Source organism: Larus michahellis, chromosome 23, assembly GCF_964199755.1.
Source record: "Larus michahellis chromosome 23, bLarMic1.1, whole genome shotgun sequence".
Taxonomy (NCBI): Eukaryota; Metazoa; Chordata; class Aves; order Charadriiformes; family Laridae; genus Larus; species Larus michahellis.
The window spans coordinates 2,983,207-3,009,796 of NC_133918.1; the positions used below are offsets into that span (position 1 = coordinate 2,983,207).

The window sequence follows — 26,590 nt, forward strand, 5'->3', positions numbered from 1 at the left end:
AACTACGTAATTGCTCAGTTAAAAGGCTTATATTTTGATATCATGCATTTTGCTGGTTGATTAAAGAGAGTGCTAAATTAGGTGGCAAGGCTATCTTTGGTTTCAGACCATTCATTCTCTAGGAAAAAATAACTAAACCGTAAAAACAGAGATGAAAATAACTACTTAAATTAAGGCTTCCTTTCTGTTAACTAAAATAGCCAAAAAATAAATAGATCTTAAATCTAGAGCCCCTCCTGGGTTCTGGGAGGAGCAGCAGTGGGTGATGTACGCTTCCACCTCTTCCCAGACCTCCCAGTTCCTTTAAGGAGAGCTTTGGTGGAGGATCAACAGCTGAATTCAAGTGCTTGAAAGGCTCAGCTTTCTTTGAGTGTCTTATGTCAAGGTCTTCTGAGTCCCAGCTACTTGCCCTGGGCTCGAGCAGAGACCAGGTCAGCGTTGCTAATTAGCGCAGATGAGAGATGCTCAGTAACGCTGCCAGGGTTTGCTCAGGAGGGAGCTGTGCACCGGTTCACACCACCCTTATCCCTGGCGATGGAGGTGGGCGTGCTCCAGGGACCACGGAAAGTAAAGGGTCTCCAGCAGGAATGTGAGAGACACCATAAGCCTGGGGCTTTGGTGGGAGCAGAGAAAAATGTTTCTGTTGCCACAGATGTATTTCTGGCTATTACAGGTATTGCTGAGAGTCTTGGGAAAGCGATCTGTAGCTCGGCTCTGCAAACAGCTTCAGGATATCTGAACTCTGAATACTTCAGTGCTTGCAATATTAGCCGGCTGTTAGCAGTTTTAAGGTGTGTGACTTCTACTGGTGGTAACAGAACCTTATCATCTCCGCACCTTTCAAAGTGAATTCTTAGAACCAAAAATAATGGAAATCACTGGGACTTGAACTCTTTCCTAAAAGCTAAACAGATGCTGGGCTGCTTTGCAGAACAAGAGGATGATGTTTCAGGTGGCAGAGGCTGGGCACCTCCTTTGCAGGACCGAGTCGATATCCTTAAGTTAAACGGGGCTGTGCCTGGCTAGGAACTGCTCAACTTTCTCTTTTGCAAATTACTTATCCAACTGTATCCATTGCATGCACACGTATAGAACTAGGGAGGTAACAGTGAATGTACAGATAGCATAGTCCTAGGCTCATAAAACTGATAAATCACTGAAATAAATACTTGCAGTACATTTGAGGGATCTGGTAAGTCAAGAACAAGGAGGACACAAATATGTTCCCCTTTAGGCCAAGGATCCAAGTCAGCATTGTTTCAAATCTGTTCTCACAGACATGACACAATCCCAAATCCCTCTGGGTGGGGAGATGCAAGACCAAAAACCACTATCACATTTGGCAGTAATTATTGTCCCCCTGGCGATCTCCATTGAGGCCAAGGGTGACTGATGCCTGCAGTGGTGCTCCCCAGTTATTGTGAGAGATGATCCCTGGGGCCCAGCAAAGAATCAGGCTAAGATCAAAACCAAAAAGAATCTTGAATTATAGGAAAAATTTCCAGCTCGGGTGGAGAGGTAGGATCATCATCCCTGGAAAAGCCACATGCTTAAGTCGTATAAGACTGGAGAATGTAGTGGTGATATTCATATGCGTTCATTTTATTTGACTCTCTGCTGGGGCATGATTTTCACGATAAGAGGAGGGCTGCACGGGGGGGGGGCAGATACTCTAAAACGAAACTTCTATATCTTTTCCCTAAATTAGCTTTTCTGTGGATAGAAGACAGCTCTCCTTTTTGCAATATCAAATCAGAAATCCTCGCTAGCCTGGCATTAGCTAAACTGTCACTGAGTTGGTGAATTTACAGCACAGGGTGGCTCTGCATGGTTTGGGGAAATCTAGAGCAGTATTTGGGCTGATGGCCGTTCCTAAAGCTGAACAGGTAGAAGTGCATTGAGAATTGGCTTAATCTGTAGCTGGATGGTTTGATTTCCCCATAAATATTTCTAAGCTGAAACTTGAAGACAGAAAAAAAAATCCCTGAAAATAAGGGAAGGTAGGAACTATGGGCATGCCAAGGGGTTTCCATTCATCCCATGGAAATTGTCAGAATTGCTGCAACCCAAACTGGATGCGTTTGGAGAGCAGAAGAGAGTTTTTCATGTCTATCAACATTCTCAGAGAATAGAAAGAGAGAATAGAAGAAAAATTGAGATTGAGCAAGTTTAATAGACTCCTAAAATTAGAAGAAGCAGAAGATGGGGAGATAGCTCTCCTGGACCTGCTGACCATGCTTCTCCTCATCTAGCCCAGGATGTGGTCTGCTGCTGTGGTGGATTTCTCCCATCTATTTTGAGGACCAGTGTCACGGATGGAGTGTCTTACCTCTCAATCATTAGGTTTGTCACTGGGTAGCTAAGTTGTCGTGCTTCTCATCCTGAAATCACCGGGTGTTGATCCCATGTGCTGGTGGGAAAGTTGCTGCTCACCCTTTCATAAACCACTGGGCTCCAGCCCTGCTACGAGCCTGCACAGCTGTACTTTGGCAGGGCAGCAGGGTGGTTTTTACTGAGTATTTTGTTTGAAACACTTAGAGAAAAAGGAATTTGTGCTTGGTCACTTGCCTGACTTGCATCTGGGATCTGGTAAAAGCACAAGCCATACTTTTATTAACAAAGTCTTACAGAAAAAAAAAAAAAAAATGAAGCGGTGTGAATTTCTGAGAGCACCTACTGTGTGATCGTCACTTGTTCTCATCACACTAAAGAGAGCAGAGAAGACCTGCAAGAGATGTGAAGTGTTGGCATCTCTGCCCTTACTGAGGGACTCAAACTGGGCCAGAGAGCCATTGCTCCGTGCAGCCGGACCCTCTTAGCTCAGATTCCTTTTCCCATGGAACAGGGAGTATCTTGGAAAGTAGCGCTTGGGAGACAGTCACAGCACTGAGAACCTGTTTTCACCCAGCAGGAAGAAGCTTTGGGCTGTATCAAGGAGGGAAATAATGAATGACTGTGATAAATATGGAAAAGGCTCGCCACGCTCAGGTAGCAGATACCCATCCCAAACTTTTCCAGGCAGACACAAAGAAAGCGATGAGCTGGGAGAAGCGTTTGCTGACCATGCAGCCAAGCAGACTACTTGCAAGGTCACAGCTCAGGGAGTCTCAATCACTGGTCAAGGGGCTCCACTTGGTGAGAAGAGCAGGAAATTGGCCCAAAGTAATGAACTACAGTGAATTCTTCCTGAATTAATACATTGAATCCCCCTGGATGAGGCCCGCGAGAAGGAGAACATGTGAGCAGCCGGGGGAGCAGTCCCTGTGCAGAGCAGAGCATCTCTGAGAGTTACCCCAGCCCTGGCAAACCACCAATTTTCATTCACTTCTGTCTTCCTCTAATTTAAGGAATGGAAATGCCGCTTCCGAAGGCCAGTGACAACTGAGGTACACTGATTGCTCATGACAGGGGAGACAAATCCCGGGCTGCTGTTCCTGCTGTCTGGAAATCATACGCTACGTGGAGCCAGGGGTTCATTAGCTGTGGGTCCTGCTGGATGGCAGGAGAAGTGCTCCTTGCAGGACGCTGCCGTTATTACACAAACCAGCCCTTTAGAGACCCTGCAGAACTTTCTGGAGAAGGTTTGGAGAGCTCATTCTGGCTGGGTATTCTTTCTCCCATGGCTGGAGGAGTGGACAGACCTGCGTGCCTGCGTGTGAGGACATAGCTGTGGGTGAGCAGGAAGCTCAGGGCGACTTAATTTAGTTTTTGGCTAGCATTTGTGTCTGCAAAGCATTCTCAGCCTGGACTTCACATGCTGTGCTGTCTGCCCTCTCCTACCTTTAACAATGAATATAATTCTGCTGGGGTCACACTAGGCATCTGACAATAATTGGCAGGACCTTTTCGGCTGCTTGCTCAGCTAGTAGGCAACAATTCAGTGCTCCGGGCTGTCTTTCCCAGGCTGCTAACAGGAACAGGGTGCTGCAGCAACAGCCAGATGCCGCTTGTGTTCTGTCCCCACAGGAGGGCTGGCACCCCGAGCCTGTGGGCAGTCTTGTGGTATGGAGCCTCTCCCGGTCCTTGCTCATGCCTCCGACTCCATTGTGGATTTGGGAGAATGGCTTCTCTCGCTAACAGCCATGCATTTTCACATCACGTAGCCACACCTCAGCTCCAGTGGGTTTTTTTTCATGGCATCTCCCAGTTCTCAGATGGAGCCACTGCCAGCAGGCAGCATTTGGTGCCATCAATTGAAATTCAGGCTTACTTTGTCCCTGCTTATCTTTATAATCCTATTGTTTATTTAAAGTGGACAAAGCAGGCGCTATGGCCAGCGTTGCTTTTCCCTCTGTCCTTTCTTAGCATCACCCTTTTGGCCATATTCACATTGATTAAAATAGTTCTCCGTAGCAGCTAAGCACTTTCAGCCTTTTCCGAAGCTGCGCAGAAGGTGATGAGGAAGATGTGCCCCATATTGGGAGGTCTATTTTTGCATCGGCTGAGCCCCGGGAGTGGACCAGGAGTGCCATCCTTTGCCAGAAAGGTCTAGCATAAACATGTCAGCTCTTATCTCCCTGGCTCGAACACCCAAAGGAAAAGTCACGCAGGCGTTAGCACCATCTCAGCGGTACAACCATGTCTCGCCATGACTCCATCGTGTCTGGGTAAGACCCCCTCGCTACTGCTGGCTGGCAAGGAGGCAAAGCTGAGAGTGAGTAGGGTAAAAAAAACAAACCCAAAACCTTTTGATTTTTAATTTAGGACCGATTATTATGAATTTTCTTGATAGTTCTGAAATGTTTGCGGATTTTGATTATCAGAATGTTATGGGCAGGTTTATTGAATTTAAATGCTTTTTCCTCTAACCTTGACCTTCCTATTAGCTCTTCACCACAAACGATGGCTGCAGTTTTCTGTTTAACAACTAAATAACATGCCTTTTATCCACACCTTCTTGCTGATGAGAACGTGGCTTTCCAGCTTGTATTTCCCAGGAGATAACTGCTATTAATTTTAAAAAACAATTTGGTCACAACTTTGCTGAAGATGTTGTTTTGGGTTGTTTTTCTTTTTTTTTTTTTTTTTTTCTTACAAAACAGCATTCTCTTTACTGAGTTCTTGCTTTGGAATCTAATTTCATTCTCCCTCTAGGTCATTTCTGTGACACCATTAATTTCAAACCATTCAAAATGGGTTCTCCCCCGTGTTTTGTTTTGAAACTCTGCTAATTTTTAGCATATGCTTATAAAGGTTCAGTTTTGGAGGAACAATATGATCTTGCAGTTTAGCCTACTCTGTAACAGGGCGCCCAGACCTCTCCCAGGATCCCTGCACAGGGTCTTGGCTGACTGTCGTTTAGAAAGAGGTGGTACTTACCACCATAGTTTAAAATACCCACTTCATTATCAATTTCATTCGACCTCCACTTTCTTCGGTCTTAGTCTATGGGATTGATGCCAGATACCACTTCCTTCACTGATTTTTCACACAATCACTGAATTTTGGGTTTGGCAGGGCCCTCTGGAGATCATCTCCTCCAAGCCCCGGCCACAGCAGGGTCACCCACAGCAGGTGGCACAGGAACGCGTCCAGGTGGGGTTGGAATGTCTCCAGAGACGGAGACTCCCCCACCTCTCTGGGCAGCCTGTGCCAGGGCTCTGCCACCCTCACAGCAAAGAAGTTCCTCCTCGGGTTGAGATGGAACTTCCCATGGTCAAGTTTGTGCCCGTTACCCCTTGTCCTGTCCCCGGGCACCACTGAGAAGAGCCTGGCCCCATCCTCCTGACACCCCCCCTTTCAGTATTTCTAAGCGTTGATAAGATCGCCCTCAGTCATCTTTTTTTCCAGACTGAAGAGACCCAAATCCTTCAGCCTTTCTTCATAAGAGAGGTGATCTGTGATTTTGACAAAAAACCCTCTTAGTCTTTTGCCTGATAAAATGGCTTTATAATATTCTTTACTCTTCAATAAGGCTTGCAGTAGGCTGAGGCCGGGGTGTACTAAGTCAATGGCTGTTCACATCTGTGTGTTGAAAAGGGGGAGCCAGCGGACAGATTCAGGTGGAAGTCAAATTGCAATATTTGATGCCTGGTTATGAGTTGTCTGGACTGCCTACACATTGCATGGAGGGTTCTGTATCAAAAAAAGATCATCCATTCTGCATGCTGGGAAGCTGAGGGCTGAATCTTAGGCTTTATAGGCCCTCCATCTGCTCAGAGTGAACTTATCTTCCCAGTTAATGCCAACCACAGACATATGTCTACTTCTAACTGGAGATTTACTCTTGAAGAGCAGTGGCAGTGCTAGCTAGCTTTGTATTTTATCCAGCCTAATGCAACCAGGAACGGCAACCCAAGATGTTCCCCCATCTGCAGGGAACCTTAATCCATACCAGCAGAAACAACTCTGCATTCAAGGTCTCCTTTTAACTTCTAAGCACAGGAGAAGCAACAGATGCCCAGCCTTTTGGAAAATGTGGGCTCTTTTGAAATCAAAATATAGATTTACTCTCCACCTCCAGCCATAGCACTAAATTATTTTAGCGGAGCCCTCGATTCTATGTTTGCAGGGCTGGTGCAGGAGGCTCCACAGAGAACTGGGCAAATGCAGGTCATATGGAAAACCAGTTGCCACAGTTGCTACGCTGGTCACTGCGTGCTCTGGGAAAACTAGAACTGGGAAGCAGAGCAGCACCCTTCATTGCATAGAAGGTCATCCACCGTGGTCTGTGTTGCTCAGGGATCTTCTAGTCACCATGAAGAGGAGAAGCTAGGATTGCTTTTACATGGGAACATCATTGCTCAGGAGAGGGTTCTTAAAGTCTGCTCTCAGTCCGGCTTGGTGTTCTTGTCATTAATGCCAACACTGCCCAGTTCCTTTTTCCATGGGAAAGCATCCTACTTCTTCCACGTTGGAAAGGTACACCTGCGGCGTGTCTGCCGCACATCTGTGGTGTGTGTCCGCACACATGCTGCACTTCTGCTGCCTCCCCGGTCTGTGCCTGCGGCGCCTCTGCTCTGTGTTTGCTGATGCGACTGCTGTACATCCATCCGTCTGTGTAGCTATCTGCTGCGTATCTGCTTCACGTTTGTGGTGTGTTCTCTGCACACATGTTGTACGTATGCTTCATCTCTGCTGCATGTCTTCTGTCTGTCTCCTCTGCATCTACTGCAATCACGCTGAAGGTGGAGGACTCACGTATGCCTGGGTAATGGATTCAGGGTGTTCTGGGATCCACTAGCCTCTCCCCAGCCAGACAAGGAATCTGCTGCCCTAAAGCACCACAAGTTCCTGCCAAAATCCAGGCTGGAATCTGGTCACCTTACAGGGTAACAACTGAGGCTGGTTGTTGTGCCCAGGGTGCACAGCCATCCCAGCACCCTCTGCCCTCCCGCTCCCAGCTTGCTGCGGGAACCTGAGAATGGCAACTGGAGGAAGAAAATCTTCAAAAAAAAAAAAAAAATCCCCTCCACTCAGGCACAATTTCTGGGTAGAAACAAAGAGGAGTTTGGGAAAGCAGAAGGCTCTGAGGAGACCTTATAGCAACTTTCCAGTCCCTAAAGGGGGCCTACAGGAGGATGGGGAGGGACTCTGGGTCAGGGAGTGTAATGACAGGACGAGGGGTAACGGTTTCAAGGTGAAGGAGGGGAGACTTAGATTGGATATTAGGAAGAAATTCTTTGCTGTGAGGGTCGTGAGGCAGTGGAACAGGTTGCCTGGAGAAGCTGTGGCTGCCCCATCCCTGGAGGGGTCCAAGGCCAGGTTGGCCGGGGCTTGGAGCAACCTGGTCTGGTGGGAGGTGTCCCTGCCCAGGGCAGGGGGTGGCACTGGGTGGGCTTTAGGGTCCTTTCCAGCCCGAACCGTTCTGTGATTCTGTGAAAGCAGGTTCATGGCACCCCTACTGTAACAGACCTCAGGATTTGAGGAAGGCCAAGCAGGACAAGCCCTGCAGTAAGATAGTTACTATCACCAGCCCCAGGCAATCTGCTGAAGTGGTTGATGAAAATCTTAATTAGTAAAGATTAGAATGAGGATATAGAAATTTTAGACAATAGAGCCTGACAAACCAACCTGATATTTTGCTTCTCTTATAAAAGAGAAAATTAAAGGGTGCTGTAACAACCTACATGGGTCTCCTGGGCAAAGAGACTTTGTTACCAAATAGTTCTTCAGATTTAACCAGATTCAATGGCTGAAAGTAGAAGCTGGGATAGACTCGGACCCCAAGATAAAGCACAGAATTTTAACAGTGGGGATTATTACTCCCTAGAAAAACTCCAAAGTGTATGTTCTTTCGCTGGTGATTTTAGTTCAAATTCTCTTGCTTTCCTAAAAGATGTGATCCCCCAGCAAACCTCCCAGAAGAGGTTGCAGAGTTGCTGGCCAAGGTCCAGGCAAGGTCTAAACTTTCCATCTACACTCACCTCTCTTCTGCCTTCTCCCGTCTGTCCGATCCTGAGTTAGAGCCCCAGTATCTCTGCAAGGGGCTGCATTCTCCTGATTCCCCACTTGGCAATGTCACAAGAGTATGAACATGGCATAGGTTTGTGGTTTTTGTGTTTTCTTTTGGGAATTTTTGGGGGGAGGTCTGTCAGTTCATGTATGGATGTGTGGCATGGCACAACATGGTGTAAATGCCATGCTGAGGTGTGTGCTCCTGATTCTCTGCTATGTGACATTGATTAAACCATCCAACAAACAAATGAAGACAAAGAAACCCATGGGCAGCCTGTCTGATGGACAAGTGGGAGTGTGCAGGAGTTTGTTATTGTAGAGTCAGAAAGGAAGAGCAGGGCTTTGTCCACCTTATGCATAAATAGCACTGCTCAGCTACATTCACAAGGCGACAGACTTCCTTCTCCTGTTCGGGTTATGAAGGCGTTCACTTGCCTGTGGTCTCTAGGGTTGTCCGGTGTCTAGGTCTCTCTCATCCCCCATGGAAATGCAGGTCTCCAACTGACTGTGTCTGACCTTCTGGGTACGGTCCCGTGGCGTGGCTTGGCTTCAGGGTAGGCCTGGCTGTGCCTCAGTCCCTCGCTCCTCCCTATAGCCCTAAGAGGGTCACTGTAAGATCAGAGCCCCAAAGCATTCCGCACGGGGGGGGGTCAGAAATTAAAATAACGTACGGTGGCTCCTTTTGGTGGGAATTAAACGTGGCTGGTTCAAACGCACAGTGAGGGAATGGAGTTTGGCAGAGAAATGTCACGCAAGGAGCTATTCAGCTGCTCTCCTACAGTGATGATACATGCTGAATTTATCCAATGGCACTGCACAGAAACAGGGGAAAAAAAATTGTTTTTAATTTTCAGACCCAATGTCTGTGGCTCGAGGTTCCACTCCTACTGCTGCCCCGGCTGGAAAACGCTGCCCGGAGGGAACCAGTGCATTGTCCGTGAGTATCCATTTTCCTCTTAAGGGCGCCGAGGGAACTAATTGCCATGTGGGGAGCAGAGCATATCTCACACTTCAGCAGATGATAGAATATTTCATAATCCACTGGGGCAGGAGCAGCGATTGCTGGGAGTTCTCATCTCTGCTAGTCTTGATTAAAGCGGGGTGGTTGCAGTCAGTCCCATTTAGTGCACGGCCTTTTGTCTTCTGCCAGATTGCCACTGTGTTCCTTGTTGCTTGGCAGTTTGTGTGCCTGCTTTAGAAGATTAGCCTCAAAGGGGAGCTATTGGTGACTCCCGAGAAACTTATTTTAGAGCTGCTTGCTTAGATGAATAGTTGCTAGAACAACGGGTAGATGCTGACATTGCAAACGTGATGTCATGACACAGCGTCCGCAAGCAGGAATTTGCATCTTTCAGTGCGTGGCCATCCAAAGCAGGATGCTGATTTAGATAAATCACGCCCCTGTTTTGGCAGAGAGCTTTCCTGTCTGGAGTAGAGCACTGTTGGACTCTCAAGTGCTGGTATACACCTAGAAAATCCATTGAGGAGTTGATGTTTTGCATTTCTGGAGGTTAAAGGCATGAGCTATCGGGAGCTGAGGGAGCCTGCCCTTTGGAGGAGGCTCCCATGGGAAGTGAAAGTCAACTCAGGCGTAAATAAATGATATTTTCACTCGAGGCAATAGGGGTAACTGTACCTCTATTTGGTCATGTTTCATACTGAAACACAGTAAATACAGGGTGTCCAGGAGACATTAACCATAACCTGGACATACAAAATAGCAGGCAACACTAGGGCAGGCTTGTATCTCCCAGGATTTTAGCTTTTTGAATGAATCTTCTGCATTAGAGCACATTTGGAATTGTATGTGAATGCCTTTTTCCAAAACTTCCTAAAATTAATGGACATTGGGAGGTTTCAAGTTGAGGAAAACAATAGGCTCCTCTGGCGGCATCTCCCACATAATACAGGTCATGTATTTCAGAAGTACTTCCACCTTCAGAGTCAAAAACTCAGCCATTTTAGAGAGAAACGCCTTGTGTTTCCCAATATGGAGCTGTCTGGGACCTCAACTGTTCAAAACTGAGCCCAGAGCTGCAAGTATTCTCCTCTCAAAGCAAACGGTGTCTTGTGTTAGGAGTGGTGGGGCCAGTTGATGTGTCCTCGCACACGATGAGTAACCAGTGCCAGAGTGTGGCATTTTACTAAGAAGGGCACTCAAGAGGTGTGATGACTCGAGGTGACGTGGAGTTCTGTGCCCTCTCCTTTCCCCATGAGCAGAGCCAGGCGCGCTCACAAAATCCTCCTCGCCATCCCGTGGACGGCGGATGCCCCACCAAGGAGACAAAGCTTGAGTTTAATGCTGGCTGCCGCGAAGGGTTAAGGAACTCGCAGCCAAAGAGCCGCTCAGTGGCATGCGGGGTTAGCGACATTCAGGGTTGTCTGCTGACTTTTCTCATAACTGTAAAACATGCCATCTGGGCTGGAGGTCCTCAGGGGACTCTGTGTTGTAATTGTATTTATAAAACACACAGAGATGAGATGCTTTCATGGGGCTCTAATAAAAATCTGTGCTTACACAGGTGGAGCAATACTGCCAGCTATTCTCTTGGCTCCCATGGCACAGGAAAGGGAAGAGATTAGCGGGGGTCCCGGGCAAGAAAGGATGGAGATTGAGATGAAGGCATCCTGCTGATGCATCTCTGGCTGACTCAGGCTCAGCTCCTCATTCAACAGGAGATGTGTCTCGGTAACAGCCAGTTCCCTCAATGCCAGACCATGGAGTGCAAAACGCTTCGTGGAAACACACACATTTTAAGGAAAAGAACAACCTGGCTCAGTGAGAGTGTGGCTTGTCTCTGCCGAGAAACATTTTTAGCAGGCAAAAGTAGTGAAATGTACCTTCCCCATCCTCTGCTGCTGAAAAAGCGTTGTAGCGGGACCAGCCAGTCTATGATAAAAGGAAAACGCCTCCAGGAACTCCCTGTGAACAAGTGGGTCCTTCCCGCTGTTGCACTTCCCACGCCAGGGTCCTCAAGAGGTGCCCCGGCTTCCTCCCCAGGTTATTATTCTTAAAAGAGATGAATTCACACCCTTTTGGCAGCCAAAACCACATCTGCCAGCAAGTTCACAGGCTAGCACATTGCGCTAATCGCTGTGTTCTTCTCTTCCTCCAGCAATTTGCAGGAATTCTTGTGGTGATGGATTTTGTTCACGGCCAAACATGTGTACGTGCTCCAATGGACAACTTTCTCCCAACTGTGGCTCAGCTGGAGGTAAGAGGACATGGCTGGCGATTCTCCTCCCTCTGGAGCAGTTGTGTGCTCTCTTAAAAATTTCCCAGTCACAATGAAAGGAAATCTCTGAAATATTTTGTGTTTTGGCAGCCAGGTTCTAATCTGAATTGGGCAGTCAGCACAAAATCTTTAATTTCTTATGGCGTTTTTACTAAGGATCCTCACTGCCCCCGATACCGAGAGAAAACTGGGAACCTGCTTGCAATTTCTGCTACTTTGGTTACATCCTACAGGGTGCAGCTCCGAAACCACATCTCACAGCAGCAAAGAGCGACACTGCTGCCAAAGAATCCAGCCGCCCCGTCTTTTCTTTGAAGTGGAATTAAATCTGTCACTGCTTTTGTTAATCAAATAAATATTTTTTTCCAATGGAAAAAATATGAAGTTTTTCTTAGGGTGTGATTTGGATGTCAGGGAGAGTTGCCCAGTGTTTTTAGCAAACTGCAGCGACACGATGAAGTGACACGAAGCTGGGAATGCAGAAACTGTGTTGCCACTTTTTCTGCTTTGTTCTCCCATCTCAGACCTTCAGAACAAAAATCTGAAAAGCTCTGGGAAGAGGGACTGGGTGGCTGAGGTTTCTGGAAAAACAGACTGTGGAGGACTCAGCAGGTCACATACCCAGAAGGCAATTCCTGTATCCCTCTGGCAATCCCTGCAGGACGTATTCAAGACCTGATCCTGCTTGCAACCACTCCGTTACCCTGCAGCACGTGGCTCTGCTCGGAAAACACTCCTCTTGCTTGAGTCTAAATCCCGATAGCTTGAGAGAGTCTTGTGTACTCTCTGGAGGGAAATTGTTGCTCCTCTGTGCCCCTTTTTTCACTGGGTTGTATTGCTGGAAGGGACCTGGGATTTATGGTAGACACCAGGTTGGAGATGAGGCAATAGTCACATAACAGAGGTCCATGGCCACAAGTTGCCGCTTGGGGTTTGAACACCTGGCATGAAGAAAATTTTCTTATACTGAAGGGTATTGCAGTGCTGGGACAGGTGACCAGAGCTGTGGGGGATGGCTCTCCTTGGGGGGTTGGAAGACTTATCTAGACAAAGTCATAGCCTGCCTGGTCTGTGGGGAGGCTGGATGGAGATGTCCAGCAAGCCCTTCCACTCATGCTCCTGGAAACCAGCACAGAGACCCGCTGGTCTGCCCAAAAGGTTGTTTCTAAAGCAAGAACAGCGTGTGATTGGGGGCTGGCCTGCGTTCTAGGTCTCCAAATGCGGACAATGATAGTGGGTGACCATTTGCACCTGACTATAGAAGCAGTCGACACTACTCAAACACACCAGCCAAAAAAAATCTTGCAAGCAAAGATACAGAACTGGGGCACAGTATTGTTTTAAGAAGGTTGATTTTGCTAGCGGCCTATGTAGAAATGCAGAAATTAATGGGCGTTTATAGAGTCTTTTAAGGTCTCAGATGGCCATTGCTAGAGACAACCCAGAAATTTATTTTCTATTATTGCCCATCTGTAGGGAAGCTATTGTTAATAAAGTGACTTGCAGGCATCTGATAGAAGGCCAGAGAACTAGCCCCCCCAAACCTCAAAACCGCATTCAGGGTGTGACTCAAAGAATGAAATTCCCAGAATCTGATTCCAAAGTGCCACGTTGTGCTACAGCCCTGCAGATGTCCCCGGCAAGTGCTCAGCACCAGAGCCTGTGTGTGCGCGGCTCCGCAGACCTTCCCCGTCCTTCGCTGAGAGGAAGGTGCTGGAGACACAAGAGTTTCTGGAGCTGGGGTCCATATGTTAGCAATCAGGGAGGAATGCAAGGAATGCTGTAAGCACTATATACATTTGGGCACAGACCTGGCGTTCCCCTGAGCCTGGGGTGGATTTCAGCATGCGCCGGGGCCGGGGGTAGGGGGTGGGGAGGTGGGTTTCTCTGCAGGGGCTTCATCAAATCTGGCATTCATTGTGGGGGTGTTTGGATCTGCATTTATCATGAATGCTTCAGGGAGGTAAAGCAGACAAATTGTGCATTCCAGAGGCAATAAAAGCCACTCTGCCTCTCTCTGTCATAACAAAAAGCTTGGTTTCCTACTTCGGGGAGTAAAGATATTTTAGGAGTAATTTACAAGTGACTGTTTAGATAGTAGTAGCCAGTAAGCAGACCAAAAACCTGCCTGCAGACTCCACTGCTGATGGCTGGCAGAACAGCTGCAGCCACTGATCCTTTAAAATAAATTGTAGAACTAATCCAATCCAATCTAATCATGGGAAAAGTTAACTAGGGCGAGCTGTCAGTCTCTTTTTGCTAGAACTTTGGTCTCTGCTACCCTGGAAAATCCTGACAAAGTGTAACAGGCCTTTAAATTCTTGGTTGAAAGATGTTCTTCTGCACTCCAAATCTGCAGGGGGTTCTGACAGTGCCAGACTTGGAGATAAGTCAGAGGGTGATGGGACTTCAGGGCCTTTGGGATCATGGCAGAAGTAAGAAATGGGACCTGCTCCGTGCAGGTCCAGGAATAGTCTTTGCCAACTAGTTGGAAAGTATCTGGGTGAGCATCAGGGCTCTTTTCAGACCTTGACCTCCTAAAATTCCTCAGCCTCTCTAAACCTTACCCCTTGCCGAATGTGCTGAATGCTGTGCAGGGAAGAGCTCTGACGGATGGACGACTCTGACAGACAGACGCTTCCTAGCTACCTCTGTCTCTGGGCAGCCCTCCCAGATTTGCTCTATGTAATTGCTTTCCCAGGGCTGATTAATTGTAGCGAGGGGTGTAGGGTAAGCGCGTGCTGGAAACAGTGCTTTTTCCCAGAGAGACGGGTCTCATGTCTGACAGTCTGGGCAATGCTTTGAAGCTTCAAGCTTAGTTTCCTTAATGATTAAGCTTTCATCTAAATTTGGCCTGATCTCTGGCCGTAGAGCGATAGGAAGAGTAGTAGACATCATGACTAATTCAAACCACACTAGCAATGCATGGATTAAATGTACAGCACATGTGCCGAGCATTTTGAATGCAAAGCTCTGAGCCTTCCCATTCCACTCCTCCTTCCTTTCAGGCTTCCTATGAACAAGGCGTCAACCATATAATTATCCCTCTTGGACACTTGTGAGTCCTACTACCTTTTGGACAGACATTTCACTTGCCCTGGCCCCGACTCTTCCCTGCTTGGAACCGATGTTGCACGCACAAGAGAAGACACGAGCCACAGCTGAGCATCCACTCACATACGCACCCTCCAGCCCCTCCTTCTTCAAGCTGCCAAGTCACGGCCCCTCCTATCCCTGGCAGACACCAACTGTGGTGTACATGCTGAAAAACAGTTTTCACATAACTTGCTGTAACCTCAGGCACTTGCAGTTTGAGTTGTCACATCTTCCGAAGGAGGAATGCATTGTTCCAGGCGTTTCAGTAAAGAATGAAAGCTGTTTGACCTGTATTTGTAACTCAATGTTTCCCAGTAAGCCTCCCCTTTTGGGCTCTTCTACTTTAATACCACATTCCTGAAACATTCAGTCGTGATGAAACAGTTAAAACCAAGACTGCCTTTGTGTCTACATCAGTATAAAACTTCCCAACTCTTTATTTATTGCTATTGTGTTCCTACAGTACAGTAGTCACATTCAGTGTGCCTTAATCCAGCATGAAAGCTGAACTCTAACATGGAAAGAAGATGATGCGTGCTTTTCTTTTCAGATTTCTTCAAAAAAACACTCTCCTATTAAAAGAATCTCACTAATAAGGCCACGTAGTAATTGTAAAAGGAAGAGAAATATCCTAAAAGTTGATGGTTTTCCTCCACCAAAAAAATTCTATCCTCGAAACATATCATAGATCTTTTAATGTGCCTCTAATATGAAGGCATTTTAAAGATTAGACAGCCCAAAATATGAGAAGCATATTTTGAAAATGGTGTAATACAGAGGGTAATATTTCTTTCCCTGCTTTTCTCCACAGTCCAAACCTGCAACGTGAGATGCATGAATGGTGGGAGCTGCAACGAGGAGTCCTGCCTCTGCCAGAAGGGCTACACTGGGACATACTGTGGACAGCGTAAGTACCTGCAGCACCTGCGGGGTACGCGGTGGGCTGACAGGCAAGGCTGGATTCACGCAGCCGCGTGACGAGAGAGGTCACCTCGCACACACCGATGTGCTCTTCGATGTCATCACTATGTTGTCCTCTCCACTGGAATCTCAGCCCGCTCTCAGTAGGGGATATAGAAATAGAGATATATTAGATATAATTTCTCTGCTTAAAAAAATAATATATATTAGATGTCATTTCTCTGTAGGTAGTTTTAGATGAACATCACATTCGGTAGGAATGTTCTTCTGTGGAAAACCTTCATTTTAGTTCAAATGAAGTCTTCTTTCAACTAGACAAAGAAAAATTAAAAAAAACGCCAACATGTGTTGATTATAAATTATGGCAGGTTACTTTGTGGGGGCGGGAGGGCTCAATTTTAGCTCTGCTTATTTGACAACGCGGACTTTCTATAGGGAAACCCCAATATAGTCATTGAAAGGCAGTTTATAATGTTTTATAACTTGATTTTCTATTTTGCAAAGCACCTATACCTTTCATAGGGAGAAAGTTAATCTTTCCCCCTAGTTTCCCATGAAAGGTATTTGGCAATTTTAAATCATTGCTCGTGCACGTTGTGGAATTAACAAACAAGTGCTGTCTTTAAGATGTGTCTAGTAAGCAAGTATGCACAATGGTTTTGAAAGAATCTCTGATGGAATGGAACTTTCCAGGCAAATTTCAAATCCCTCTGTCAATGTGAGAATCACTAAAGTTCTCAGTGAAGTCTCTGAGAATTTTTGTAAAGATGGGCAAAACACCGTATTTCCCCCTAAACTTATCCTCAGCTCTGACTGATTCGTTTTTGCTGAAACTTTCCAAAAAGTTCAACTAAAGGCAGACACACCATATGGAAAATTTCTTTCTGAACAGCTAAAGCTTGGGAAAATTATAAGTAACAGCAAACCGGGGCTTATAATGGAACGCGCTAGGCAACCTTAATTACGTGCTGCTACCAGCTCCACCTATAATATCCTCAGTAGAGTTTTCATAACGGTTCAGATATTGGCAAGACATCACTGACAGGGTGGGGAACAACGGAGAGTCCCACTGGCAGCATCCCAGCACAGCAGATTTCGGCTTCCTCAGCTCTAAGATGGGTGTAGCCTTTGAAGGCTGTGAAATGCAGCAGTACCTGGCCTCTCCGCAGCTCAGAGCTTGGCACCCGACCAGTGAGGGCCACACTCAGCTATCGTACAAGCTTGCTGTGGACCTCACCTTTCATGAGATGATATTCTTCTCATCTTCAACGCGTTGGTGGCGTTGGGCAACTGAGTAGCTCAGAGTGTGAAGCTCTGTATAGGAACTTCAGGAGCTGTCGCAACAGCATTCCTCTAATTAGTCATTACAGCTGCTGAGATTTTAATAAGTTAATGACATCTGTCACAACCAGCAATTGCTCATGTCACGTGCAGAAGTCTTCCTGCGACCTTTCAATTAGGTCCTCAGCCCAGGACCTAATCAGCGACTCGCTCCTTTGAATTCAGTCCTAGACTATTGACTGCAGGTTTTCAACTAAGGTCCAATTTTAAGTCAATGAATACTTGTGTGCTGGTCAGACTGGTTCTTCTTTGCTTTGGGTATGTGGGATTAAATGGCAAACAAGTCTCCTCTCCTCGCATTTCACTGTTGTCATACGTTAAACATTTGCCTTCATGCAGTTTCTCATTTGTTCATCTTGACCTTGACATTTAAATCCCAATGCTGACTTGAATGAACTGAGATTCCAGAGCGCAGGAAATCCTCTCAAGTGAAATAAGAGTTTATAGCCTTTTTATAAATGGCTTCATTCATAAACAGGAAGTAATTTTCTAGGAAAAAATATCTGACTTTTCTCTGTAAGTTCACTGCATGCAGGAGATTCTTGATGGGTGAACAACACAAAGTAGGTGCTATTCCAAGTCCTGCCAGCACCACACGTCTCACACGGTGGTTTCACTAAGAGCAGAAATCGCTGAGTTCTCTTTCTCTTTCAAAATAGCTGTGTGTGAAAACGGCTGTCAGAATGGAGGTCGGTGCATCGGACCAAACCGTTGTGCTTGTGTCTATGGATTCACGGGTCCCCAGTGTGAGAGAGGTAAGGAACACGTTTTCGTGATATTATCACTGACAGAGCATAGGCTCAGGAGTTGTATATTTAAGCATGTGTATCAAGGATACTCAATTGTATGTGAATTTCTGCTCGATTCCTCTGCCTGATGATACAGTCTCTATTGACAACCTTGTGCCCAAAGCACCCCCTGAGGTCCCTGGTTATTACACGTGCGGGATGTGCAGTGCCTACTGACTGCACGGCTGTTCGCTGTCTCTGGATCCTCCTCTCCACATGTGGCCCCTTGTAGCTGTTTGTTAAACATCAATAGACCCCCGTGCTGAGTACAAAAAGGGTATTTTTCTCTTGGGCATTTCCCTGTTTCTTGTCTTGATAACCTGAGAGTGGCTTAGAAATGCCAGGAAGCCCTTACTACAGTGTCCTCATGGAGGGAAGGTGACACCATCAGTCCCTTCCTAAACACTAAGAGAGAAGGGAAAAGAAACCTAAGCCAAAATTTTCCAACCTGCCCGTGTGATGGGCTGACCCCAGCCAGCAGCCAAACACCCACCCTACGTCTCACTCCCCTCTCCTGTGGGATGGGTAGAAGAGAGATGGAAGTCAGAAAGGCTCATGGGTGGAGATGATGTCAGTTTAATAAGGAGAACAAAAGCTGTGTGTGGTAGCAAAGCAGAATACGGAATTGATTCACTGCTTCCCATCGGTAGGCAGATGTCCAGTGAATTCTTGGGAAACAGGACCTCAGCACCTGTAATGGTGGCTTGGGAAGACAAACACCATAAGCATCTCATATCCCCCCTTCCTCTTTCTTTCCCTGAGGTTTTATTGCTGAGCACAATGTCACATGGCATGGAATATCTCTTTGACCAATTTGGGTCACTTGTCCCAGCTGTGTCCCATCCCAGACTCTTGCCCAGCCCCAGACTAGTGGGCTGGAGCTGGAGAGCAAGCCTTGGTGCTGTGCAAGCACCGTTCAGCAGGAGCCAAACACCGGTGTGTTATCCGCACTGATTTAGCCACTAAAGCAAAACAGAGCACCACGATGAGGAAAGTGAACTCCAGCCCAGACAGACCCAAGGCAGCCAACAAATTTTGGTGCCCATCTTGAGTTACCCTGAGCGGGACTTGCAGGAGTCTCAGCATTCACTCTCACCGCGAGTACTTCACGCTGCAGCTCTTGCAGAGGAATGATGTTTCGGGAGTCAGGGACCACACGCAGTTAAGGACCACATGCGAAACGCTGGTTTAAGGACTTGGCCAGCTCTCACAGGAACTCCGTCAGACACGGGTAGACGGCAGTTCACCGGGCGAGTGCTCAGCTCCTGTAGCAGTAAGACCATTTTTGCAGCCTCCCGCCTCTCTCACTATATAGAATCAGACTCCTGCAGCAACTTGATTAATTCCCCGAATTTGACCCATCCCATGTGTCCTTTTGGGTGAAGGAGGTCAATACCATGTACCATCAAAAACTAAACCTCATGATACCATCAAAGTTAACAGCCAACAATTTTCAAATGAACATTGACCCGAAACCCCAAAAGTCAATATTCCAACCTCTGCAAAATTATTTTTATGGTTTAGTAATATATTTACTTGAAAAACCTTGAAAATTATGACCAGAACTTAAGATTTTCCATGAAAGAGCCTTATTTTAGTAAAAGCGTTTCGAAGGGAAACATGAGCCAACTCTGGTTTATTGTAAACCTCACGCAGTTTGATGCCAGCTGCTCATCCAGTATGAATCGAAACAGCTCCACTAAGAACCACAGTTTTCACCAGCTACGAATATGGCTCTCAGTGGCATGTGGCTTTGCTGTATGTCATCCAGCGTGTGCTGAGTGGCTGGATCAGATTTACGTTTGGGCAGCGTGGGTATGAGTGAGGTTTTGGCTGAGACACGAAATTTCTCCCTTTCCCGTTGGCTTAGATGGACATCTCACGACACCGCTCTGATATGATTTTTGGCCAGGGCCAGAGTGGCACAGAGCAGAAATGAAACTGAAACACGAAGCCCATGTGCAAACTCCCAGGATTAAGATCAAAGCACCCTGGAAATATTCTGCTTTTCCAGCTTCTCACTTTCCTGAGATTGGGCTAATTCTGTTTAACTCCATGTCCAAGGATTGGACTGTTCTTGCCTTTAATGTTTTTTTTCCAAGTTGGGGATTCTTGGCAATGAGATTTAGAGGGTGAGATAGGAATAACAGTTGGTTTCCGGTAGCCCAGGCATCAGTCAGCCCAGCTTGAACAGCGGCCAGCAGAAATACGCAGAACCCACCCTAGCTGCGCAATGTTCCCTGGCTTGCAAAAATCTACTGAACCGAATGGTGCAGGTGCCCCATAAAAAGCTTCTGCTGTGGCTTGAGCCTCGCATTTATTGGATGGGGAGAAGGGAAAGCTCTTTAAAAGCCTCCACACACATTTACTGAAGCAACCTTTCATTGTTCCAGCCTCCTCCTTTGTCCTCTCCTGCAAACACAGATATCGGTGCAGCACTGCAGTTGTAATATAGTCTTTAATCCCTCTCCCTGCCTATTTCTAACACACACGCAGATATGCATTGCTTTAGTTACGGAAAGGTATTATGATAACAGCCCTTCTCTTTTGAAGGCTCTACCTCGTGAGATTTCATCCCCTAAAACCCTAAACCCAAGCTCCGGAACCATGTCTGTAGAGCTGCTTTCCATTTTTTTCTAGCTCATGGGGAGATGGAGTATGGAGATTCATAAATCGATACGGACATTGGCTGTGTTTGGAAAAGAAAGCTGGAAATTTCTTAAAAGAACCTTCTGGACGCAGCAATGCCAGGAGGGACTGAAAAATCCTGACTCTGTGTGCCTGGTAGCGGAGGGGTAGGAGAGAGGCAGGGAAAGAAGGGGTCTGAGCAGGGGCAGACTTTGGAGACATCTTGTAATGTATAAAATTCTTTAAATAAAGAGAGCATTTTTACAAAGCCTTTAGAGATTTGGTTTAGTCCAGACTTGTACTAAGAGACAAAACAAGCTCTCCAGCTGTGTATACACAGGTCTTCCCTGCCAAGACAAACAGAGCGCTTGCTTTCCTAAGAGATGTTAAAAGTTACACTTTTCAAAGAGGCTCCTGGCTGGGCAGCCGGGGAGTTTGCAGCCAGGTGAGGTGGTTGTGCCTGACCTACCGAGAATAATTAGCGTGACAGCGAAGAACTTAACCCTTCCAAGGAGAAAATGAATTCCTGCTCCGTGGCTAGGCTAGGCCTGTTAAGATGAAGTCCCTCAGCGCCAGACTTACTGGAGACGCGACCACTGGTGAATTTCTGTTCAGTTTCTCCATTGAAAGCAGCCACGGTATTTGACAGGTTTACAAGCATCCTTGGGAGTCTCCGGGAACAGCAGACTCAAGTAGCGGGCTCAGAAGCAACACGGATCATCCATAGCTCTCAGTTTAGCTCTGAGTCTCGTTCCTAAAGATATTTTTTGAAGAAAGATTAATTGAAAGCAGAGCTTGAATTCAGTAGCTTCATATGTAGGAAGCAGAAGTTGCAGCCCAAGGCTCCGTAGTGATGCTCTCATAGCACGGCTGGGTACGTGGTTGAGTCCTCTGGAAATTCCTCGGATTCCTGCCTGCATCTCCGCAGGCAGAGAGCTTCCACTAATGCGCGTCACAGTCTAGTTGAGACATCGTTCACCTTTCTCCTTCCCACGCAGAGTAGCTACTGTGATGGTTCTCATGAGGGAACCATTGCTAACTACTAAACACAGAGATAATGCCACACGTACAACGCTTATCAATATCTAAAGGGGGGGTGTCAGGAGGATGGGGCCAGGCTCTTCTCAGTGGTGCCCAGGGACAGGACAAGGGGCAACGGGCACAAATTGGAACAGAGGAAGTTCCATCCGAACATAAAAGAAAAAATTCTTTGCTGTGAGGGTGGCAGAGCCCTGGCACAGGCTGCCCAGAGCGGTGGGGGAGTCTCCGTCTCTGGAGACATCCCAACCCCGCCTGGACGCGTTCCTGTGCCACCTGCTGTGGGTGACCCTGCTGTGGCCGGGGGTTGGAGGAGATGATCTCCAGAGGGCCCTTCCAACCCTGACATTCTGTGATTGTGTGATTTCCCTCAGTTCTGTGCTGCGAGATGTCTGCTTACAGGAACCATCTGGGCTGGCGGATCGGACCACCCTCAGCCTGCAGAAGAGAGGGCGTGTTGTAGGATACATCTCTCCATCTCTCCCAGCCCCATTACTGAAATGGGTCAGTTGGTTTGAACCACAGCTGGATAATGTGGATATTTTATGTTCTGAGCACAGGACAAAGCAGTATGAGCTCTGCTCCTCCATCCTGAGCCTGGCCCACTGCTTGCGCTTGTTTGGGCAGCTCATTAAATCACGCCGTTATGTTTCTCTGTAAAATAATAAACATTTTTCTGCCATATGGGAACTGTGAAGAGTCAACAAAGGGTTGCAGGAGAGCCGGTAAATCAACTGCTAACAGTGATAAGAGCATGATCGAGGCAGGACTGTGTTGAGATACAGTCAACTGAGCATTTGCTCTTGTTGGTGTTCCCAAGTAAGTCATCTCCAGGCTGGAGCCGCAGTGTTAAATAAACCATGAGATGCCTCAGACCGAAAAGTTGTGTTAAGAGACCAGTCTGATAGGAAGGATGGACTCGCTCCAGCTCATACCGCTGTGGCTGGTTGGCTTCTGGACCACGAGTTGGTTCGCCTCCAGCCAGCATGGACACACTGGATATTTGACGATGTGCTTTTACAGGTGGAGATGTTACCTCAAGCTAAGAAAAGACACTGACTATTTTCAGCCTGAAATAAATGCCAGGAAATGTGGTTTGTAAAGAGCCCCTCATTATCAAAATTCAGTGGTATCTGTGTTTCAAGCGTAGCAGAAGCAGGCCAGATGGTACCTAGCACACAGATGATACTGAATTGCTGACTCTTTGGCCTTGCAACTTGCTGTTATATTTGGGGACCTTGTCTGTCTGCTCCTCTGCCACTCATCTGCTCCCCTCCCAAAGAGCTCTGTAGGATAAACCCCTCGAGATCAGCACAGGCATAACCAAGAATCCCAAGGGATTCCTTCTCTTAAGTGGTTTCTCCAAGCTGAAGTGCCAGTCTTCCTCAGGGACGTTTCTTCCCAAGGACACCTGGGAAGCGTGTGCATTACTTCAGGAATGGCCTTTGGTCAAACACACTTTGTAGCCTGAGGGCTGTATCCTCATCTGCGGATGATGTTGGACTTCAGACCAATTCATTCTTACAGATTTTAAATCTGTAAATGCCTGAACAGTGTAAAGGTAGTTCTCTGTAGGCTTCTCTCTGCTGCAAGGCACAGCGCGGTGCCACGGTTTCGTATTGTTGTGTGTACAGGAGGTAATACCACGCAAAGATATTAACTTGTGTCAAAGAACACAGAGCTGCATTAGTCCAGATAATTACCTGTGCTGAGGAGCCGGGATTCTCAGAAAGGCTCATCAGCTTTGTACAATTGCTGTTGTTTCTGGTGGGGCCGTTAGCCGTTCCTTGGCTCTCTGGCGGTGAGCTTTCCGACAGGGTTTGGGGTGTCAGTTCAGACGGGCAAACGCTGAAAAATGTGCCCATCTGTGTTGATGAAAAGGCGACATTCAAACCCTACAAATCTGTCAGATTACAGATTTGTTTGGGCATTTAATTGTGCTTTATTTTGAATTTCTTTTGCCATAATCGTAAAAAGGGATAATTTTCTTTATAAACTGTAATAAACTGAGTTCCTTGTGCTGCCGTGCACTCAACAAGCGGCGTGTTCAACAGCTTAGGGCTCCAGTAAGAGGCGGCTTTGTAATGGAAGCAATCTGACCACCTTCACACTTCATTCAGGAAATACTCCACTTCAGAGGTAAACACCGTAATAGCTTGGTACTCAGAGCACCTTAGCATCATTTCCTCCCTCTACTTGACATCTTCAGGGATGAAGAATTAGTGCATATATTGTATAACCCCAGCAGCCTTTGGTAACATGAACTCACATTACATCAGTGTTGGAGGAAAAGCTGTAGCACAGAAAAAATGAATCTCGGGGGAGAGAGGCCAACTTCTTTTTTTAATAGTTTTACAGAAAAATGAAACATTTTGGTGTCATGTCTCTGATTTTACCCTCCTTCAAGTAGGAAAAAATTGTTGTAAAAAGTGACAACATTTGATGGAGGTGAAGGTGTGGAAGCTTCTCTTGTGTTCCAAGGATGAGGTTTAATTTGGGTTTTTTCCTATCCAAATGCTGAAGTCTTCACTGTGGATGCCAGTTGCTACCTCTGGTGAAAGAATATCTCCTTTCACTTTGGAAAAAAAGATTTTGGGAGTAATATTCTTGATCTTGTGGGGACTGTCTGTGGTTCCTGCGATTCGTCTGGTTCAGAAGGCACTTGCTAGGTCTGCATGTCCTCTCCTATCGAGGTGCAAGGTTTCCAAAAGTTTAATTAACGAACTCTTGGGGTGGCGTCCTTCAGTGCAAACACTTCTGGGCTGAGCTGAAAGCTGGCTGTGCTCTTGAAGCCCAGCCTAGTTGTTCCCAAGTCCCATATCCCGTGAAGAGCCTTGGAAGGGATTGTGTATATTTAAAGGTCATAGCAAACTTAAAACTGGCATCCAGTGTCTGAGTTCTGGCTCTTCACTAGCCAGTACAAGAAAACAAAGCCCTATTGCTGCACACAGTGTTTCAAACACGTGAAAAAATGCAAGGATTAGAGCCACAGTGGGTCCTAGACATGCAATGTCTATGGAAGAGGCAACAAGTATCTCCCGTTCTGCCATAGTTCTCATTGCTGCACTGCTCTCTTACCAAAACCATAACCATGACTGGGTTGGATTGAAGTGAAAATGCTCCCAAACAGCAGCTTCTCACCAACAGAATCCATGTCTTTCAACAATTCATTGCTGTTCTCAAGAGATTCTTATTTCTCCTATTGCTTTCCAAACACCTCAAGAAGGACTGTCAACCATTGAGTCAGGAGGACATGGGCTTTCAAAAATTGCCGTGCTTAGAGAGATTAAACACATGACAAAGAGGAATTGTGGGAGCCTGTGTGTGGACCTTGATCCCACGCCATGGCAGAGCCTTGGTCAGTCTTTTTGTGACAGGTCTCCAGGTGAAACCACAGCAGCAGTCAGTGAAGAGCAGATCGTGTTCTGCGTGTCCAGTGCTTCTCCAAAAGCACCATAAAGTATCAGGACCTTGGGATATAACCAGCTGTATCCCTGGTTATATGAGGTTATAATATAACCTGATATAAAGCAGGTCCCAGGTGTAAAAAAGACGTAGCACATGGGAAATGGGACAGACAGCATCTAAGTCACCGCTCCATACCTTTCCTTTAAAGCTGGTGCTAACCCGCTCCTGTGTTCTTTCTGCATCTCCATTATTCTGCTTGTATCAAGATACACCTTTTTGTATTTTAGCGTGTACATAACATGAAAATCTCCTTTGATGTGCACTCAGGGAGGATTTCTGAGCCTCCGTAACACGTCTGTGTCTGTAGCGTCTCCAAAGTTTCAAAAGGATTTTGATGTCTTTTGGGAGGGGGGTGCAAGTGAACCCGGGGTTCCTTCTAACTGGTACAATTCCAGTCCTGGAAGAAATCTCCATTCACAATGAGTCAGACTAATGCAAGTCCCCAGATGAACATATTTTTATATGCTATATCAATTTCTCAAAGATCCTTACTGTATAGGACAGTAGTTCCTCTCATCCTCATATTTTCATTTAATTTCTATCAGTCTAACTGTCACGCGTCCATTGTCCTGAAATATTTAAGCATTAGAAGAATTGTGTAAGGAGGCTGTGGATTTTCATATCGGTAGGTGTTTAAGAGTGAAGTTATGGAAGTATTAGTTAGGTCTAATTCTGGTAGTCAGTCTTGTCTAAGGGAAAGAGAAATCCCAAATGATTTCTAGCGTTCCTTCCAGCCGTAGCCTTTCTAGTGACATACACCCCAGGCCATATATAAACAGAAGATGTGATCCAAAACACCATCTTGTAACGTACAGATGGATGCGAGTGAGTGTCTCAGCATAAATTGTGCTTTAATCCACTCAGATTTCCAGATGGTGGGAATATTGCAGAATACCCCATTATTCTTGCTTGCAGGGCCTCTCCAACCCCCCTCCTGAGAAGACTTATTAAGAGTGGCTTTGTCTCAGCTTTTCTGTTTCCTCTTCATAATGATTTTTTTTTTTTTTTCTACATTTTCAGTCTAATTTGGAGGCTTAGGAGAAACGAAGCAGCCACACAGGATGTGGCTGATCCCCATGCGTGCATGCGAAAGCCATAGCAGGAAGCAGCCGATGGCAAACGTGGTCCCTTTGCTCCCTCCTTCCTAACTCAGGTCACAATCCCGAACATCCAAAGTGCTGCTTCTAGTGAAGTAATGAGTTGGGATGTACATATTTCATGCCTTTAGCTGGAAACTCCCCCAGAGCCCAGGCGTGCAAGAACATGCATCATGCTAACACGAAAGGGACCACAAATAGTTCATGGAAATTCAATATCTGTGATAACTCGGAAAGGTCTTTAATCGCAGCCTTCGCATTTCAGTTGAAGGTACAGCAAATTCATTCGAGTTGCCCAGTAGAAATTTTGTTCTGGGAATAAATGTCAGGTTGGCAAAAATACCTCCTCCACACACAACCTCTGGCTGTGCCTGAGGTCCATGCACGTTGTGAAACTGAGCCCCAATCCAGCCACTCTCCCAAAAGCAGAGCAACACACATCAACAATCCCAGAGAAACGGAGAGATCCCAGAAACCCTGACCGGGATGTGGCTCCTGAGACCGAACTGAAATTTCCTTTGCCTGGGCCTCCACACGCATCTGCTGAGATGCAAGGCATTTCCCATGTGTCATGGATTCT

General features: G+C 46.6%; 1 protein-coding gene across 1 annotated transcript in view; it reads left to right on the plus strand.

The window, feature by feature from the left end:
* Positions 1-26,590, plus strand: part of FBN3 (fibrillin 3) — a 119,651-nt gene that overhangs the window by 12,841 nt on the left and 80,220 nt on the right. Inside the window, exons 3-6 of the mRNA XM_074565670.1 lie at positions 9,252-9,334; positions 11,514-11,612; positions 15,541-15,636; positions 17,651-17,746. Of these exons, the coding sequence (XP_074421771.1) occupies positions 9,252-9,334; positions 11,514-11,612; positions 15,541-15,636; positions 17,651-17,746 (374 nt within the window). The remainder of the gene's footprint in view (positions 1-9,251; positions 9,335-11,513; positions 11,613-15,540; positions 15,637-17,650; positions 17,747-26,590) is intronic.